Genomic DNA, 18,146 nt, shown 5'->3' with positions numbered 1-18,146 from the left:
GGAAACATGAGGGCTTGGGTTGGTCGGGTTGGGGTAAAACGAAAAATGTTTTGATGGGAGGGGGGATTTAGGGGTTAGGGAAAACACGTGTTGCCCAGGAAACTTTCAGAAATCTACAAGGATGACCCCAGCTAAGACTCTAGCAGTAGTGGAGAGGGTGCCGAATTGGCCATCTACTGTAATCAAATTGGTGACTACCTTAATTGTCATCAGAGAGCCTTCATCCAGTAATCAATGGAAGAAGATGCAGAGATCCACAGTCAAGCACTGGGTCAAGCTCCATGAGTCCTGTTAAATAGAGCAAGGAAGGATTGTAAGAGCAGCATGTGGAGACTGTCAAGGTCATGGTGGGAGGACCAACAGAGACAGCTGACCTGAGATCATGGGAGCTCATGGACTCTGGACCATGTGTGTGACATTTGTGTAGCTGTTTGTGAGGCTCCTATTAGTGGGATCAGGACCTGCCCCTGGCTCTTGAGTTGGCTTTTAGGAACCTATTTCCCATGTTGCATTGCCTTATCCAGTTTTGATGGAGGGGGAGGAGCTTGGTCTTGCCTCAACTTGATGTGCCATGCTGTGTTGGAGGGGAGAGTAGGAACAGGAGGAGAGGCGGTAAGAGAAACTGTGGTCAGTATATAAATGAAAAAAAATTAATTAATTAAAAAATCCAACCTCAGGGGGGAAAAAGCTAGTTAAGATAGACACGTCTGCCCTGGCAGCTGACAAACTTGCAGAGGAGAAAGAATAACAAATACTCACATGCAGGTAAGCCCAACCCTTACCATTTGTAATAAGAGTGAAAAATGGCAGAAGCAACACATTGCTGTGATGCTATGAGTCTGAATGGTTGGCCTGAGGAGAACACCAAATTTCTGTGGAATGAAGGTATGAGAAAATCACTTTTAAGAAGATAGCATTTTTTGATGAGACATGGAGAATATAAAATGGCAATGTGCCTGTGTAGGGTGGGCTTTCTTTTGGGGGATGGTTCAAGACAGGGTTTCTTTGTGGCTTTTGGAGGCTGTTCTGGAACTAGCTGTTGTAGAGCAGGCTGGTCTCAAACTCACAGAGTGCTGGGGTTAAAGGCGTGCACCACCACCACCCAGCATTAGGGAGGGCTTTCTAAGCATAACAGCATTTCCCCTGTGACTGGGGTCTGAGGAGTGTGGTAACTGGTTCCTTGAGGGAAGAATGTAGAGCCGTGTGAAGCAGGACTGTGGGGCTGTGGCAGTGAGTGTCATTTTAAGTGCAAGGGGCAGCAATGGAAATGTAAGCAAAGGTGTGACGTTAGTTCATTTGAGGTTGCCACTTCCATCTGCTCATCAAAATCTGTCTCTACTTCCTGGGCATACAGCCAGGTTCTGTTTCTGGCCCTCTTCACAGTTGGCTGTGATCCATGTAACTCTATCCTGCCCGTGGATGGAGAGAAATGGTGAACAATGCGTCTAGGACAGGCTCCTGGAGGTCTCTCATGTGGGGCTCCTCAGAGTTTTCCATTGCTGATTGAGCAGACTTACAAAGTGTCAGAGTGACTGTCAGTCTAGACCCTAGTGTGATTCTGTGGTGCACACACCTTTTAGAAGGCACAAACTACCATAAGGAAAACCTGGTATTTTGAGCCTTTCCATGATTAGGTCATTCCTCCATTGTCCAAATGATTACTTTAGAAAGCAGTTTTGCCTGTTGGGCTATGTGAGAGTGAGAAGCTATAAATAATAGCAGTGGTCAAGTTGAAGGTTTATTGTGAGGTGTGCTAGGGTGATTTCCATAGAGGTGGGTATTGGATTTGGGTTAGAAGGTCATTAGTCTCTAATACGAGCTGGAGAAACAATCTCGCAGCAAACTCCATGATCTTTGAACTCTTACAATCTTTCTGCCCACCTTCTTCAGTTGGACCTTATGTGCTAGAGTGTTTTGTAGATGTGTACGTTGGGATTGGGGTCCACAGCTCTGCAATTTGTTTGGATGTGGCTTCCTGTAATTTTTCCAGTCTGTGGCAAAGAGATGTGGGACGAAGAGTGTGTATGTGTGTGTGCTTGCACGTGCATGTGTGCACACTCATATATGTAACAAGTTATGAAAAATTACGTGAATTTGAAAGCAAGCATATGGAAGGGACATGTGGGTGGGTTTATAGGGAAGAAAGGGAAGGGGAAATGATGTAATTATATTATGATCTTGAAAATAAAAGAAACTAAAGAAATTTAGCCCTCAAAGTTATTTTGCTTGTGTACCGTGAGATTGTGAAAGGGGTAGTATGCAAATTTGATTTCATGCTCATCAACCATGACTCTGTCCTTTTAACAAACCTCATTGAATCGCTATAGGCCTGTGTCTACTGTTTTGCTAGACTGACTCAACTAGAGGGTAGATCAGTCGTGTCTTCAGCGATTTATTTGCTTTGTGTGTGCTTGTTTACAGTTCTTTAATTCTTTAAGATAATATTTAAATTACTGAAAGGTCAGACTCACATTTCCTGTCCATCAATATTAGAGGTCACATGTGCTAATATTTGTTTACTACTGTGCTGCTATACGCAAATCCCTAAGGCAGTGGGCCTGCATTAAGCTGAACCTGCTGTCCTTCAATCATCAACTGGGAGGGGGTCCCCTCACCCCTACTTTTCCCTTCTGAATTATTGATTCCTGATGGGTTCTGGAGGAAGTATAGTCATTGTTTTCAATTGTGTGCTCACTAAGGAACCCACCAGTCTTCAATGGATACATAAGATGATTCTGGTTATACTCACTGGGCCTTGAAAGAAAGAAAAGAAAAAGAGACATAAGAATGTAGGACTTACTGGGGTGCAATACAGGGAAGAAGGAGGCTAAAGAGGGTGATATTTTGTTGCTGTTTTGAGACAGGATATCTCTGTGTAGCCCTGACTGTCCCAGAACTCACTATGTAAACCAGGGTTGTCCCAGACTCACAGAGACCCATCTGTCTCCCTCCTCAGTGCTGGAATTAAAGGCGTACCTCCATGCCTACTTAGCTAGGTGAGGAGTTTTGTAATCAGAATGTACTTTGTGCATTGTTGAAAATGCAAATAAAAGCTGTAGATAAACTACAAAATGTGGTGACTTAATGGACTGGAGGCAAATCAGAGACTAAGAAAAAGATGAACAGTGGAACTTCAAATCATAAACTTATGGGTTCTATGTGTATCTGTGTGTATGTATATATAGAGATTATACTACAATATTCAATACAGTACAAAATGTGTACGATTATGTCAGTTAACAATGTTTTCTGCTTATTGTAGGTAGTGTTAATGACAAAATTGTACATTTTAGCCATGGATATGTGCTTGTTCTCCAGATTAACAAGTATTGGAAGTATGGGATTCCTACCAAAGCCTGTGTTATGGGACTCACATCTCTCATACTGTAATGTCCATGTGGGAGATGAAAATGAGTTGTCCAAGTAATATAGTGTACTCCATAATAGTTGTTATGGGACATCAGGGATTTTTTTAGTTCCTGTGTTCCATAAGATTCTGTTGTTGAGAAGACAGGATGTAGAATCTACCCCTTTTCTTCTCTGATGAAACAATGTGTCATGTAATTTTATTCTTAAGCTGCATATGCTTGGCATTTTGTGCCTCGTATAGACTTTTCATTCCTGCCATATGATTTTAATTTATTTTTTATTTAAATTAGAAACAAGCTTGCTTAATATGTGAATCTCAGCTCCCTCTCGCTCCCCTCCTCCCTACCCCTCGCCAACCCCTCATTCCCCCTCTGCTCCCTCGGGAGGGTGAGGCACTCCATGGGGGATCCCTAAAGTCTGTCATGTCATTCAGGACAGGGCCCAGTCCCTCCCCCATGTGTCTAGGCCAAGAACACATTCTTCTGTGTGGAATGGGCTCCCAAAGCTCATTCATGCACCAGGGATAAATACTGATCCACTATCAGAGACCCCATAGATTGCTGAGGCCTCCTCACTGACACCCACATTCTGGGGGTCTGGATCAGTCCCATGCTGGCCTCTCAGCCATCAGTCCAGGGTCCATGAGCTCCCCCTTGTTCAGGTCAGCTGCTTCTGTGGGATTCACCAGCCCAGTCTTGAACCCCTTGCCCATCAGTCCTCCCTCTCTTGAAGATGTGAAAAGGGCCTCTGACCCCCTGGAACTGGAATTTCAAGGGGTTGTGAACCACCATATAGGGGCTGAGACCAAAGCTGGGCATTCTGAAGAGGATCAGTAAATGCTCTTAGTTGCTGAGCCATCTCCCTAGCCCTCATATGAATTTCTTATGTTATATATGGATTGCTGATATACAAGAATGGCTGGTATAACTTAACTGCTTTGAATTTATAATCATGAAGAAAGAAATAATTGTTTTCATAATTTCCATTCTTGCTGTTTAAAAGGATGTACTGGTGAGATGAAAATGGTATTTCTTTTTTAAATGGACACATTTTATGCTTTCTTTAGGCTGGAATGATAAGAAGTGATACTGAAGAGTATTTCATTGAGCCCTTGGAAAGGGGGAAGCAGATGGAGGAAGAAACAGGAAGAATCCACATTGTCTATAAGAGGGCAGCAGTGGATCTGATTCCCAGAGGTGTGTCCGAAGACGTCTACTACAGGGGTAGGCATATCAATAGGCTTAATAATTAAATACAGATTTGAGGGATGAGGAGTCATCAGTCAAGAGAACTTGGGAAATGTGGAAGCTGAATAGAAATTTCTATTATAACCATCAAGTTTAGCTTTTATACATGTTGGAGGTATTCTATGCCAGTGATTCATTACATGTCAGTACACTTTTCATGATTTATTTTAAAAGTTGTTTACTAAAGCTATGGTCTTTTAGCCTATCTTAAATGTGCAATTATTTGCTTTTTAACCAGTAATATTGAAATAATGCACTATTTGTGTCATTGTAAAAGTTAGTAAGATGTATTAATACAACGAAGTTATGTTTTAAGACCAAACTGATAGCTACTTGACTTTGATGTTTATTTGGCACAGCATAAACAAATAAGAGTTTTATGATAAAAGTGATTTATAACAATGCACACATTGGAGACTGACTTCCTTAATCATGACAAGAAGCTTGTCATATTGTGAAAATAGACCATGGGCTAAAGTGACCCACTTAGGAGAGGCTTGCAGTGGCCATGGGAGGAGGTAGTTTGTTTCCTCACTCTCAGTTAACTTGTATTAGGATGTCCCAAGAAAAATCTTAACATGAAATGAATGTGTTGCATTTTCGTATTTATAGTGCTCTGATTTAGCTACTGGTGACATCAGCTGATCTCTTCTTAAGTATATCTAACTATTTGTATCAGAAATTTAACTTTCTTCCCTAGGGCAAGAAGAGTTCAGATTCATGAATTTAAACACCAGATTGTAGCTTTTCAATTCTTTTCTTGTCAAAGGACTAGAGGGGTCAGTGTTTTTTATAATGAGAGTATAAATTAGGGATGTATTTTTATGGTATGTTTCATCATTTAAAAATGTACTGATTTAGGAACATATATTGATTTATAAATGAATGCTAAAGTGCCGTATAAAGTAGTACTTTTCTGGTCAAGTCAAGATTCCGTCTTAAGCGATGCACCATTAGTCAACGTGGTACAGGAAGAGAAGTGAAATGCATAAGCCAGGGTGTAGCTAGGAAGAAACCGATTTGAGAACCGCGTCTTCATAATTTTTCTGATAATGAGTTACCAGGGTCCACAAGTGGTTACTTGTGACCTTGCAAAGCTTATTCATGTGTCCTGGAGACATGAGTAATCATTTTTTCTACTTGTTCCAGCGATTGCCTGGCTACTTTGTGAAGCCCTTTGAAGGTCAGATGGGCCATATGTCTGCTTAGAGTTTGTTGCAACTATTCTAAATTAAAACAGATTAGAGCCCAAACAGGAGTGATGGGTAACCAGAGAATGAGTAATGAGACAGGGCCATAGTGCCAGATGAAAACAAAGATTGAAGTAAAATTGGTAGGGTTTGTGATAGAGTGGATCTTGTGGCTGGGAGAGGGAAGAGAGGCAATAATCTAACATATCTCAGGATTCTAATTTGAGACCAAGGAAATCTGTTTCCAGAATTAAAGCATAGAAAATGTGAACAGAAAGAGGCTTGGTGAGGATGATACATGGGGATGATTTGAATATAGCTTTGGAGATCCATTGGAAACAGTGAGGACATTTTAAAATTGCTTTTGTGGGTGGCTGTTTTTGGAGAAGCCAGCAGCTGTGTGTTTATGTAAGTTGTCCTTTTCCTAAGCACCTCACTCTCATTTAACAGAAATGGTTTCAGTTAAGTTCCAACTTTGCTCCTAATATGCAATATAATGTATATTCTAGTAATTGCTTGATGGGCAATGTGGGAAGAATGACTAGAGGTGACCATTAGAGGCAAGGGTGTGATTGGCTTATAATGCTTAGGCTGATCAGAAAAAGTCATAGCTTTGAGCCCATTGGTATATGGTAAAACTCACCAACAACAAGACTGTTAGCTAATTCAGTCAGCTTTCTATCTTCACTCTCAGTTGAGGAACTTGTACTGCTTTCAAAATGTGGAAAAACTGGAAGACTTATTCAGAACTATCTTGAATTTGATATATGAATCACAGCCATGGAGCTTGGCTCTTATTTATGTATTTGTATTTTTACTTTTTTATTATTCTATGTGTCTTTTATGTTGTGTATCTTGGTCCCATTCATCTCTCCATCCCTTTGCATCTGCCCTTTGTCCCTGCACCCTCCCCCCAAATAAAACCACATTTAAGAGAAAAAAATTAAAAGTCTTGTCATGGAAGCTGCAGTGTGACACATACAGTAAACCCCTTTGTCCATAGATCTTTACTTGCAAATATTCATTGCAGAGTCATTGGTCTGGTTGGAGGCCTCTGGTTTCTACTACACTATAAGATGCTGGGCCCTCAATAGGACTCTTCCTGGACATCCTGCTGCCACCCTGTATCATGGAGATCTTGCAGCTTTGTGTCTGCAGGTCAGGTCCTGTTATGTACTCCAACAGATCATAGATGGGTAGATGTTGGGGCGGGCCAAGTCATTACCTAGTTCTGGGACTGGGTAGTTGCAGGGTTGGCCCGACCACCAGTTCTCCCCTGACCTCACCACTAGAGTGAGTTCTCCAGCATTACCCCAGATAATCCATCATTGCCCTGACTAGGAGCTCAGCTTACAACTGCTTACAACTGAGACCTCCAGGTCTATAGAGGTGGCTCATAAAGGCCTAAATTCACATTTCTACCACCAAAATAAAAACCAGGAATGGTGTTATGTGTCTATAACCCTATGCTGATGAAATGGAGGCAGGTGGATCCTCAGCACTCACTGGCTAGCATGTCCAGCCAAACTGGCCAGCTCAAGGTCATGTTAAAAATTAATGTGGAAAGTAATAGAGGAAGACACCCAAAGCTGAACTCCGACACCACAAGCACAGGCAAGTATGTGCCCTCCCACCCTCCTACCACCCCCATCCCCCTGGCACAAACACAGTTTGAGACCTCCAGGACTTTATCATTGCCTCTGTGAGTTATGGTCAGTGCAGAGTTGGTGGTTTGGGTGAAGTATAGCTTTTGCTATCCCTGTCAGGAGGTGTGCCATCCTTCTAGTTAGCAACAAACAAAAGTGTTGGCATACTTGTGGTAATCACAGAGAGAGAGTTTGCTTCTCTCTGATCATTGCTACAGAAATGGAGAATCATTCTTTTTTTGACATCTGTAGTCTGTACAAAATGATTTGCTGTCTGACTCTGCTTATAAGATTGCAATTGATAATGATACATGCAATCAAAATTATCCTCCACTATTTAGTCATTTGTCTAAACTCAGATTTAAAACACACACACACACACACACACACACACACACACATGCACACACCCTGACCAGCCCCAAAGACTTCTCACACTGTCATCATCAGAGATTTGCTCCATGCAGTCTATGGGGGATGGGGAGTGCTTACATGACATCATTCAGCTTTTCATATTTTGTATTGAGTCTCTAGGCCCTTAGGCTTCTCTCCTCACATTACAAGCTATTCATTCACCAGTAGCTCTGTGTTAAAGTAATTTTTGTAATTACTTCCTACCAGTGGGAAGCAAGGACTCGTAAGCCTTTATCTCTTAGCTTCCTTTCAGAGTTTTTTCATTTTTCTACAGGATCCCAAGTGCTTGTGGTGCTGGTGTGGTTGTCATGGTGCCCTGAAGGAGTGTCTTTGTCGCAGGTGGGAAACATGGAGTAGTCAGAAATGATTTAGGAGTTGCTCCTGGTTACTGGGGAGTGAAGCTGCAGAACAAGCAGGAGTAATGGGAAGACTTAGCCTTGCTGATGCTAGGGGTTGGGTAGATGCCTAGTCTTCTTTGAATTTAGACATGTGAATAGGTGCCCTAACCCTTTGCTTTGGGAGATTCTCATGACCTGTGCATGGATCAAAGAGAATCCTCCATGAGCTTTGTAAAAGGAAAATATGATATAATAGAAATTAATTTTAGTAGGTAATTTTATTAGAAAACCATAAATGGAAGATAATACTATATGAAGATATGCCATTGAGCAAACATTCCTTTAGGTAGTATTAGATTATAAATTTTCACAGAAACAATCTGAGATCATTTGTTGAGCTACTTTATTAAACTCATATGGAAATGCTAAGTCTATATGTGGGATTTCTTTAGTATATTTTAGTCTACGTTTATAATAATTATAGAGAAAATGAATTCTGTATGAGATTATCTTAATCCATGAAGCAATGAGAAAGCAGAATCAATAGGGGAGGGATTTTAACATGTAAAATACGAATCGTTTTTAAATATTTACCTGCTCAGATGTGAAAGTTAACAGTATACAACATCTTCAGACTTGCATAGGAACTTACTCTGATGTCTGCTGTTCAGTATACTGCAATAAAAACTAATTAAAAACACAACCAATTAAAACTAAGCCATTGTGCAATTAACACTTCAGTGAGCCACCTACAAAATAGGCTTCATGCAACTTTCCAGATAGCAGTGTATTTTGATCAAGATACAACCCACAGTGTTTGAGAGACTAGACATGAATGTTGAAAGATGTCAGAGTTTGGATTAAGATATAATGTTGGGAAGATAATAAAAGAACCTGTTTCTGAGGACAAGAAGACTGAAGCGTAGGCAACAATGGTGATAACTTGGTTATAAACGTATTGCTCTTAACTATTTTTAACCTAAAGCTAAAAAGTACCTAGAGACACTCATAGCTCAGTTCAGTTAGATATGAGTCTAACCTGTAAACGATGTGTAAATGTGTTTTGGCTGTAGTGTGTTTTATCTGAAGGATGTGCACTGAATAGCTTATGACTTTTATAAAGTTACTTTACCTACCAAAGTCTGTTTTCTCATTGGTAATGCAAGAAAAAAAATAATAGTGCAGATTTCAAAGCCTTAAAAAAACACTGAAATAAAGAACCTCTTTTAAGTTTCTTATACTTAGTGCTCAATGATAAGTTAACTCTTCCTATTTTTAGTATGACTATATTTTCCCTTTATGGTGGTTCAGTACTCTTATAAAGAGTTGCCAACCATCGTTTATCATTGCTATGATGAAGAAGTCACTTAAAGGAGGAACAGTTTATTTTGGCTCATCGTGTAAGAGGACACTGTTTATCATGGCAGACACTGACTCCATGGTGCAGGGAGCTATGGCAGAAGAATCATGTGGTAACTGCTTTCTCTTATCTCAACAAACATGGAAACAGACATGAGGTAAAAAAGTGAATTGGGCTATGTAGACCTCAAAGCCAGACCCCCAAACAGTTATCTTCTCCAGCCAAGTGCTATCTTCCAATGGTTCCTCAGCCTAATAAATCAGGGTCACTTGCTTGTGAACAAGTGTTCAAGCACACAAACCTGTGGTATATTTTATTTCCTGCTCTTTGTACTGCATTAGATCCCTAACTATTCTCCTACCTGGAACCTGTTCCTCTTGGATGTATTTGATGTAGGTTATATATCATGGGCTGTTTACTCATACCACATGTGTATGGACACACTAACGAATTGCTGTTATTTCCACATTGCACAACATGCACATTACATATCACACAACATACCCAATTATAGGAATGTCAAAGAATGCAATAAATGGAAGTATATAAAGTCACATAATTTGTCTGTGTTCTGATGAATGCTTTTGTGCATGATTGTAGTGTAAGGAATCTGCTGTGGAGACTGCTCTGTAGACTAAAATTTCTGTTGGGTAACATATGAGGGTCTTGTTTTAATTCATGTCCCAAACCCTTTCGATTCTCTACCTTAGTATTCTTTAGTGACTCTCATTTTCTACTTGGTATTTTTTATTTTGTGTCTAATAAACTGTCTCTTAAGCATTCTTTTTACCCAGACTTATGTTTTTCTCATTGTATTCATTAGACTACATATCTGTTTTTTTTTCAGAAATTAATGTGTCCTTGACTCTTAGTTTCATTGGAAAAAAACTAGACACTCACCATGAAAAAAAAAGAGTAACTATCTGCCTTAGATTTTGTAGGATCTGAAAGAGAAAGACCTGCATCTCTGGCTATAATACTGTTTGTTTATTTGAATTTGTGGTCACCTTTTATTTTTTTTTTAAGATTTACTCATTGGGTGCTATTGCCTGCATGTATGTCTGTGCACTGTGTGTGTGTGGTGCCAGAGTCTAGGATAGGGTCTCAGATATTCTGAAACTAGAGTTATATATTCTGAAACTATGGGTGTTGGGAGTGGAACCTGGGTCTTCTGAAGAACAACAAAAGTCCTTAACTGCTGAACTACCTCTTCAGGTACTCACCTTTTACCTAACTGTATAATATTCTTTTAAATTATATTTTCCCTCAAATTGCTTATTTAGAGTGGTTTAAAGGAGGTCACTTTTTCATCTGCAACATTGTTTATAATTGAAAAGAATATATTATAAATCAGGTTTTGAGAGAAAATTACAGTGTTTCGAGAGAGTCATTTCTCTTAAGGAAAGTCATTGCTCTGCATTAACATTTTCCAACAGTGCTTGGACAGAAGCTTGCTTTTGTACTGAGTTGTGTTCTATGAAGCAAGATTTCCCAGTGTCAGAAGGCCTCGGTCGTGTGTGTAGTTTCCTAACACATGCATAATCGAGTCCATCAACTCTTTTTTTCTCAGAGAACTTTCATAGCTTCCAAAATATTTTTAGAATAGTCCATATGAAAAAACCATTGGAGACTAACTGTCCTTAAATTATGAATGTTCTTAAAAAATTCAATTTGCTTCTCAAAACCATGTTTATACATATATTCAGGATTATGGGGTGGGAAAGTTTCTTCTGTTCATACAACATATTTCCTACAAAATTCTTAGAATTTAAATAACAAGAATATTAATTGGATAGTGTACCTGTTCCTTATAATAGAGTATGATCTTTTGTTTCTACCTTACATTTATGAAGAAACCATTCCATTACTGACTCACTAAGCGCAGAGGCCATCTTTTAGTGAGAGTGCACATGTTCTGGGAGAATTTCTTTTTAATAATTCAGAAGATAAAGAAAACCACACTGCCCCTTGCAATGAATAGGAGCCTGAGGTGTTTGAAAGTTTAGGAAGTTTGCACTGAAGCAAAGGCAATGCCTTGGGCGGAGAGGTCTTCATTATCTCAGCTCACAGAGCTCTTCAGCAGCGATGACATCATTGTGGCTTCTCTCACCTCAGAATCCAGGCAGGAGACACTTAGAGTCTTTTGTCAGACATGTGTAGAAAAGAGGGCACAAAGAACGAGCCTCCCGCAGAGTTGGGGGGAGGCTTTGCGACTCCTTCTTGGTCTTTTGTGAAAGCACATGACTGGACTTGTAGAAGATTAACCCCCTTCACATTTCTGCAGAAACATTAAATAGATGCAAAGCAGCTCTGCCACTTTCTTCCTGTCTGTGAACTCAGTATTCTGGTGGGCAGTGAATTATTTTGAATTCCCTCAGAGAGGCCATGGCAGTCAATGGGAGCTGTGAATGAGAGCTCTCTGAAGGGCTCGGTTGTGGGTTTTCACCGTTCTTTATAGCATTATTCCTCTGAAAGAGTCCCCTCTAAGAGTGGGGTCAGCCTCGAGACCTTTATAGTGCGTGAAGTAATCCATCCTTTAATCTCTTCCTTCCTGTGGGAAAATCAGCACAGATAAAAAAATGTGGGGAGGGTGAGCTCATATTTACACCCATACATTCTGTTTGACCATTTATTTTCCATTTTTTGCCATTCTCTGCTTGATTATGGTGTACTTTCAAATTTAGTTTCTTAGTAAAGAAGAAACCCTGAACAACTTAAAATTGTGTGCTGATACTTTTGTCTAGTTTTGGGAGACTTTTCTCGGCCCTCTGCACTAATATTTCAATAATCTAGCAGATGTTACATTTCAAAGAAAATAGTACACATCAGTTGATTATTGCAGCATGGTATCTCCTATGCCATTTCTATTTCCTTTAGTCTGGCTTTATTTAGATATTCTGTATGTACAATGCTTATGCTTTTACATACAGAACAAGACACTATATTGGAGGGCAACAAGATTTACTTACTGGCAAAACCAATACTGAGAAGACAAATAATGGCTTGCTTTGGGGTTGCTATACTAACTGGGAGATGAGATGGTGAGGGAAAGTTTATCTGTTTGTTTACTTATTATTTTTGAAACAGGGTCTCCCATTCCAGCTGAGGCTGGTCTTGAACTCTCCTCTGTCTCTTGCCTCTGCTTCCTGAGTGCTACCTTATAGGTGTGCACTACCACACCTGTGGAGAAGACTTTTGTTTACATTTTATTGTATGATTTTCAAAAGCCACAATTGCATTAGTATGTCACATTTATTTAAAAAGTCTTTAAAAATGTATTAGTCTAAAGTAGTGGACATTTTAGTTCAGGTTCTTATGTGTTGTCAGTTTTGGACTGGCATCTGTGAAGATAACTACACCCAGGTGTAGTTTAAAAGCTTTCACACCTTTAATCCTGGTACTCAGGAGGCAGATGCAGGTAGATCTCTGAGGCCAGCCTGGTCTACGAAGCAAGTTCCAGGATAGCCAGGGTTGTTTCACTGAGAAACTGTCGTCAAAAAACAAAACAAAAAAGCCAAAAAACAAAAACAAGCAAACCCTTGAGTTCACAAAGGGAAAAAGGGAGGAAATAGCAACTAATAATTTACTTGGAAATATATGAATGACAGAAAGGTATATTTTACACAAAATTTTCTGAAGGTATAGTGTGTAAATTCCCTTATAGCTCCTGGTTATTCGAATTAAAAGTTAGCTGCCTCTAGTTGTCTTTGAAACAATATAATGTGTAGCATGGAAAGACAGACAGACACAAAGGAAGAAACAATGAAAGGAAGGAAGGAAGGAAGAAAGAAAGAAAGAAAGAAAGAAAGAAAGAAAGAAAGAAAGAAAGAAAAGGAAGAACAAAGAAGTATGGTGGTCTTAGCAAAAGAGGCCCATGGAAGAATCAGATCCCTTTATCACTGTGACCTCTTTTCTGCTCTTTCCCAATTGGAACTATACAAGGAGAAAATAAGCAGTGTGCTTGCAACCTCCACAGAACTTGACTGAGGGATAGTTAGACGAGGAAATCTATCAAGATACTGTGGAGCCGATGAGTTGTTAGACAAAGTAATGCCATGTACAATGAGTTCTCCTCTACTTTGGATTAAGGGTGTATTTTTTCCTTAAATATGTAAAGCATAAGAAGCAGTCTGTGGTATACTAGAGTAGTAGTAGATGAAGCCCTACTTGGAGAAAACAGAAGTAGACACGTGAGTCTCCCTACATGGATCACCTGGGCTACCCCGGTGAGAATCGTGTAAGGATGCTTGCTTGCTGTCTATCATCAGTTCGTGTGCTGTGAAGTGGAACGTGGGATGTCGAAGCCTGGAGACTCAGCTTGTCTATCCGCTGACTTAAGAAATCTGAGCCTGGCAGTATAAAGAACCTGGTGCTGGTCTCTAGGAGTTAGGGAATAAAAATTTGGGCTCATTTGCACTCAGCTGATAGCTATGAGAACCCAGGGCACTCTTCTCTTTCAAGCTTGTATCCTCTCTACAGATGGATATGTTAGGTCTGGGGATGCTGTTTTTGTTTTAGAGATGTGGTGTCGTGTAACCTAGACTGCCCTCAACTTCCCTATGTAGCTGAGGAGGCCTTGAAGCTCTGATATCCCAGATTCTAGGTGCCAAGTGCTGGGATGACAGGCACAGACCACCACAGCTGGTTAATGTTATACTGGGAAGCTACCCTGAGCCTTCATGTGCTCTACCAGCTGAGCTCCACCCTCTGCCCAGCTATCAAGCTTTCTGAATCTTCTTTTTACTCATTACATTCTAGATAGTGTATTTTCAAATTGGAAGCATGAAGTGTGTGTGTGTGTGTGTAAGAGTCAGATACTTACCATGACTGTGATCATGCTATGCCTACATGTGTGCCTATTGTATGAGCACATGTGCCATAGCCTGTGTGTGAAAGTCAGAGGTCAACTTTGGATATTGGTCCTTATGCTCCATCTTGATTGAGGTAGGGTCTCTTGCTCCTATGCCAGGCTAGCTGGCCTGTGAGCTTCTGAGAATTCTCCAGTCTCACCATGGATAGGATGGCAGATGTACACTACAGTGCTGATGTTTACATGCCAGAGGATTTGAATTTAGATCTTCACACATACACTGAGATTATTATTATTATTATTATTATTATTATTATTATGATGAACTAAAGTTCTGGAAAAGGAGCCACATGGTGTATTGAATTTTCTGTAAAAGTTAACTAGCCAATTATAATTTCAGCAGTTGTGAAAAGGTTGAAATGTTGCAAGTTCAAAGCCTGATTGCAAGGTATCTTGGGATAACTTCCTCCCCTCCCCCTTGAGTAGTCACTAACTGCTCACCTCCACGTATGACCTAATAGCTTTGTAGGTATTGGGTATGGATAAGCAAACTCCTACCTTCCACCGTCAAAGTAGTAAGAATGTTGTCAGAGAGCATCTGAGATTGTAGCAGGGATTTCCCTACTCGTGATGCTTACACCAATGCATTTGGAAAGTATGTTGACTTACAACTTTCTTTTCAGTGGGTTGAGGTGCTGTGCACAGGCCTGACAACCTGAGTTCAATCCCCAGATCCCAGAAGGTGGCAGGAAAGAATCAGTAGTCAAGAGTTGCCCTCTGATCTCCACAGACATACGGTGGCATGTGTGCACCTGCAGACACAAGCTGCGAGCATACATACACACACACATACCAAAATAAAGCACATAAGCAAATCAACAAAATCTTATATACATTACATATGTTTAAATAATATACACACACATACAGTGAAAATGCAACAATATTGGAACATAGAATTTAGAGTGACCCAAATCTGTGTCCCTAAGCCTTGAACACTCATATTTTGCCCCTGGGAGTAATCAGTGTCCCAGTCTGAGGTGAAGGTTGCTATGCTTTTTGTTTTGTCGATGTTTTTACATTGTCATTATGCCCAAAGCTGTGTCCCAGGTTCTATTTTGTCTAATGACTGAGGAAAGAGGGCAATTATTGTGAAGTTAAGGAGGCTGTGGCAAGTTTTAAGATTAAAAAACCCAACTATTTGAATAGATTTCAGGTCTCTCCCAGGCAGGTGTTTTTGACATAGATTGGGCAGCTGGTGTAGGAGAAGCTCTCTTGAAGCCTGCTCTCCATCCAGAACAGACACATCTCCCTTGCCCTGTATAACAACATCTGCTTTGTGAAAACATCATCAGAATAGGAAATGTGATTTTTGGGTAATGTTCTGTTCTCATGAACTATGAGCTAGTAGTACATAAAAATAGGCAAAATAAAGTTCAAAATTCAAAGTTTGGATATAGTTTGCCTGAGTGAGTTTGTGTTCTGAGTCAGCTTATATAAACTTCTTTGCCTCTGTTTTTGTCCATTTTTGTCTGCTTTTCTTTCCTTTTTTTTTAGTCCTTAAGAGTGAACCCCAGGGGCTCACAGGTGCTACCCAAGGCCCTGGACTGCTGAGAGACACCCTTGGCCCTCCAAGTTCAGTGAGCATCAACACTCTTTCTCACTGGGGTCTTAGAATTAACTGAGGTGAAGAACTTAGAATAGCATTCATGTAACTATCACCATCGGCACAAATAAAGGTACTTATCAGCATTTTGAATAACAGCAGCTATTTAGATACCAGGAAGCTTTTAAAAGTTGGTCAGTATAGTTAATACATTAGGAGACTCGTGAAAACTTTTTCTGAGCCCTGTGCAGCTGGGACTTGACCTGTCTGTGGCTGTGAATGAATGATGAGGGCGAACATACAGACACATGAGTAGGAAAGCTGAGGTCTTTCCTCCTGCAGAGTGACACCAACTACTGCACAGCTGGGAACTTCAGGGCATTTATTTTGTGCAGCACGAGGGAGGGCTTAGTTAGTCTCTCTAGGAGGTCTCTATTTGAGCAGTCAGTCTGTAACATCTGGGAGGAGGAAGCTGCAGTAGCTAGTTTTTGCTCATGCTGTTTACTGTAAACATGTGTAACTGTGTGCACTGTTAGCAATCACACTCAGAATATAGGAAAGTGTTGGCATCTCTCTGAGCCTCACTCCAGAGGAAGGCTTTGCCAAGTTCTCCCAACAGAGGGGGGCGGAAAGGCCTTGAAACTGGTTATCTACAGGCTTTTTTAAAAAAAAAAGGATTTATGACTGAAACTGGACAAAAACCGAGGTAGTTTCTGTTAAGATTGGATAGTTCTCTGGCCATACCATGGCACACTTTGCCTTTCAGACTCACCTGAAGAGGTGGAAACACCTTGCTCAAATGTTGCTCATCCAAATGGAGGTTCATGCATGAAGCCCCTCTATCCATCTCTAACTTCTGTTAGCTGCTGAGCTTGGCTTGTGTGTTTGCCACTCACCCTAGCCAGCATTGTTACTCACCCACCTTTCAGGAGTTGCTGGCTCTGACCTTGGCAGGTGTCTTGATGTCTGTTAAACTATGCTCTCCTTGTTTGACATTCAGAGATTACTAGCTTGTGGTTTTATCAAGAACTTGCCCCCCACCCTACATACACAAGCTCCCATAAAGATCTAACTTCTTCCCCATAAGATTCTTACCCAAACCTCAAACTAATACTATGTATTTGTGATAATTCTGCATAGCTTCTAGGCCTTTTCTATTTATTTAGACGCCGTCTTCATTGTTCTATGAAGGCGGGATTACTCTAGACCATTTTTTTAAAGGCTAGATTTTGTGAAACACCCTGAAGAGTGGGAACATTAGAGATAGTTCCATGTGTGTGGTGGGCTAGACGCAAACCCTGTGCTGCTCATCTTCATTCCTTCCTTCCTCTCCCCTCCCCTTCTGCCCTTTCTGCATCTCATTTTCCATTATATATATATATATACACACACACATATATATATATATATATATATATATGCAGTTACAAAGCCATTCTCTTCTCTTTCTCCTCTGTTTCTCTGAGGCAGCATCTCTTATAAGCCTTTCTGGCAAAGCAGCAATCCAAATCAAGCTGAATTTAAAAAGCCCACGTTTCCCCATGTCCTCCTCTCCTCTTCTCCCTCCCCCTCTCTTTTTCCTGGCTCTCTTCCCCCCCCCGTCTCCCAATCTGCTCAGGAGATTTTGCCTCATTCCACCTTCTCTGGGGTACAATGCATATCTCTCTTAGGGTCCTTCCTGTTTGCCTGACTCTCTGGCAGTGGGATTGTAGGCTGGCACTCCTCTAATTCATGTCTAAAATCCATATGTGAGTGAGTATATACCACGTTTGTCTTTTTGTGACTGGGTTACCTCACTCAGGATGGTTTCTTCTAGTGCCATCCATTTGCCTGCAAATTTCAAGATTCCATTGTTTTTTTCTGCTGAATAGTACTCCATTGTGTAAATGTACCACATTTTCTCTATCCACTCTTCAGTTGAGGGCCATCTAGGTTGCTTCCAGGTTCTGGCTATGACAAACAGTGCTGCTATAAACATAGTGGAACAGATGTCCTTGTTGTAAGAATGTGCATCTTTTGGGTATATGCCTAAAAGTGGAATTGCTGGGTCTTGTGGTAGACTGTTTCCCATTTTTCTGAGGAATCTCCATACTGATTTCCATAGTGGCTGTATGAGTTGGCACTCCCACCAGCAAAAACCAAGTACCAAGTGTTCATATGTGTATG

At 40.6% G+C, this 18,146-nt stretch overlaps 1 protein-coding gene across 3 annotated transcripts in view; it reads left to right on the top strand.

Annotated features, from left to right (window-relative positions):
* Adamts3 (ADAM metallopeptidase with thrombospondin type 1 motif 3) overlaps positions 1-18,146 on the top strand; it is a 207,834-nt gene that overhangs the window by 108,332 nt on the left and 81,356 nt on the right. For 2 of the 3 annotated variants that reach the window (XM_040747375.1, XM_040747373.1), the window contains exon 4: positions 4,436-4,592. In XM_040747375.1, coding sequence (XP_040603309.1) covers positions 4,436-4,592 — 157 coding nt within the window. The remainder of the gene's footprint in view (positions 1-4,435; positions 4,593-18,146) is intronic. The other variant, XM_040747374.1, reaches the window with a different exon arrangement.

This window comes from Mesocricetus auratus, unplaced genomic scaffold (genome assembly GCF_017639785.1).
Source record: "Mesocricetus auratus isolate SY011 unplaced genomic scaffold, BCM_Maur_2.0 Super-Scaffold_100006, whole genome shotgun sequence".
NCBI lineage: Eukaryota > Metazoa > Chordata > Mammalia > Rodentia > Cricetidae > Mesocricetus > Mesocricetus auratus.
The sequence above is the reverse complement of the archived record's forward strand: the minus strand, read 5'-3'. Positions and strand labels throughout refer to the sequence as shown.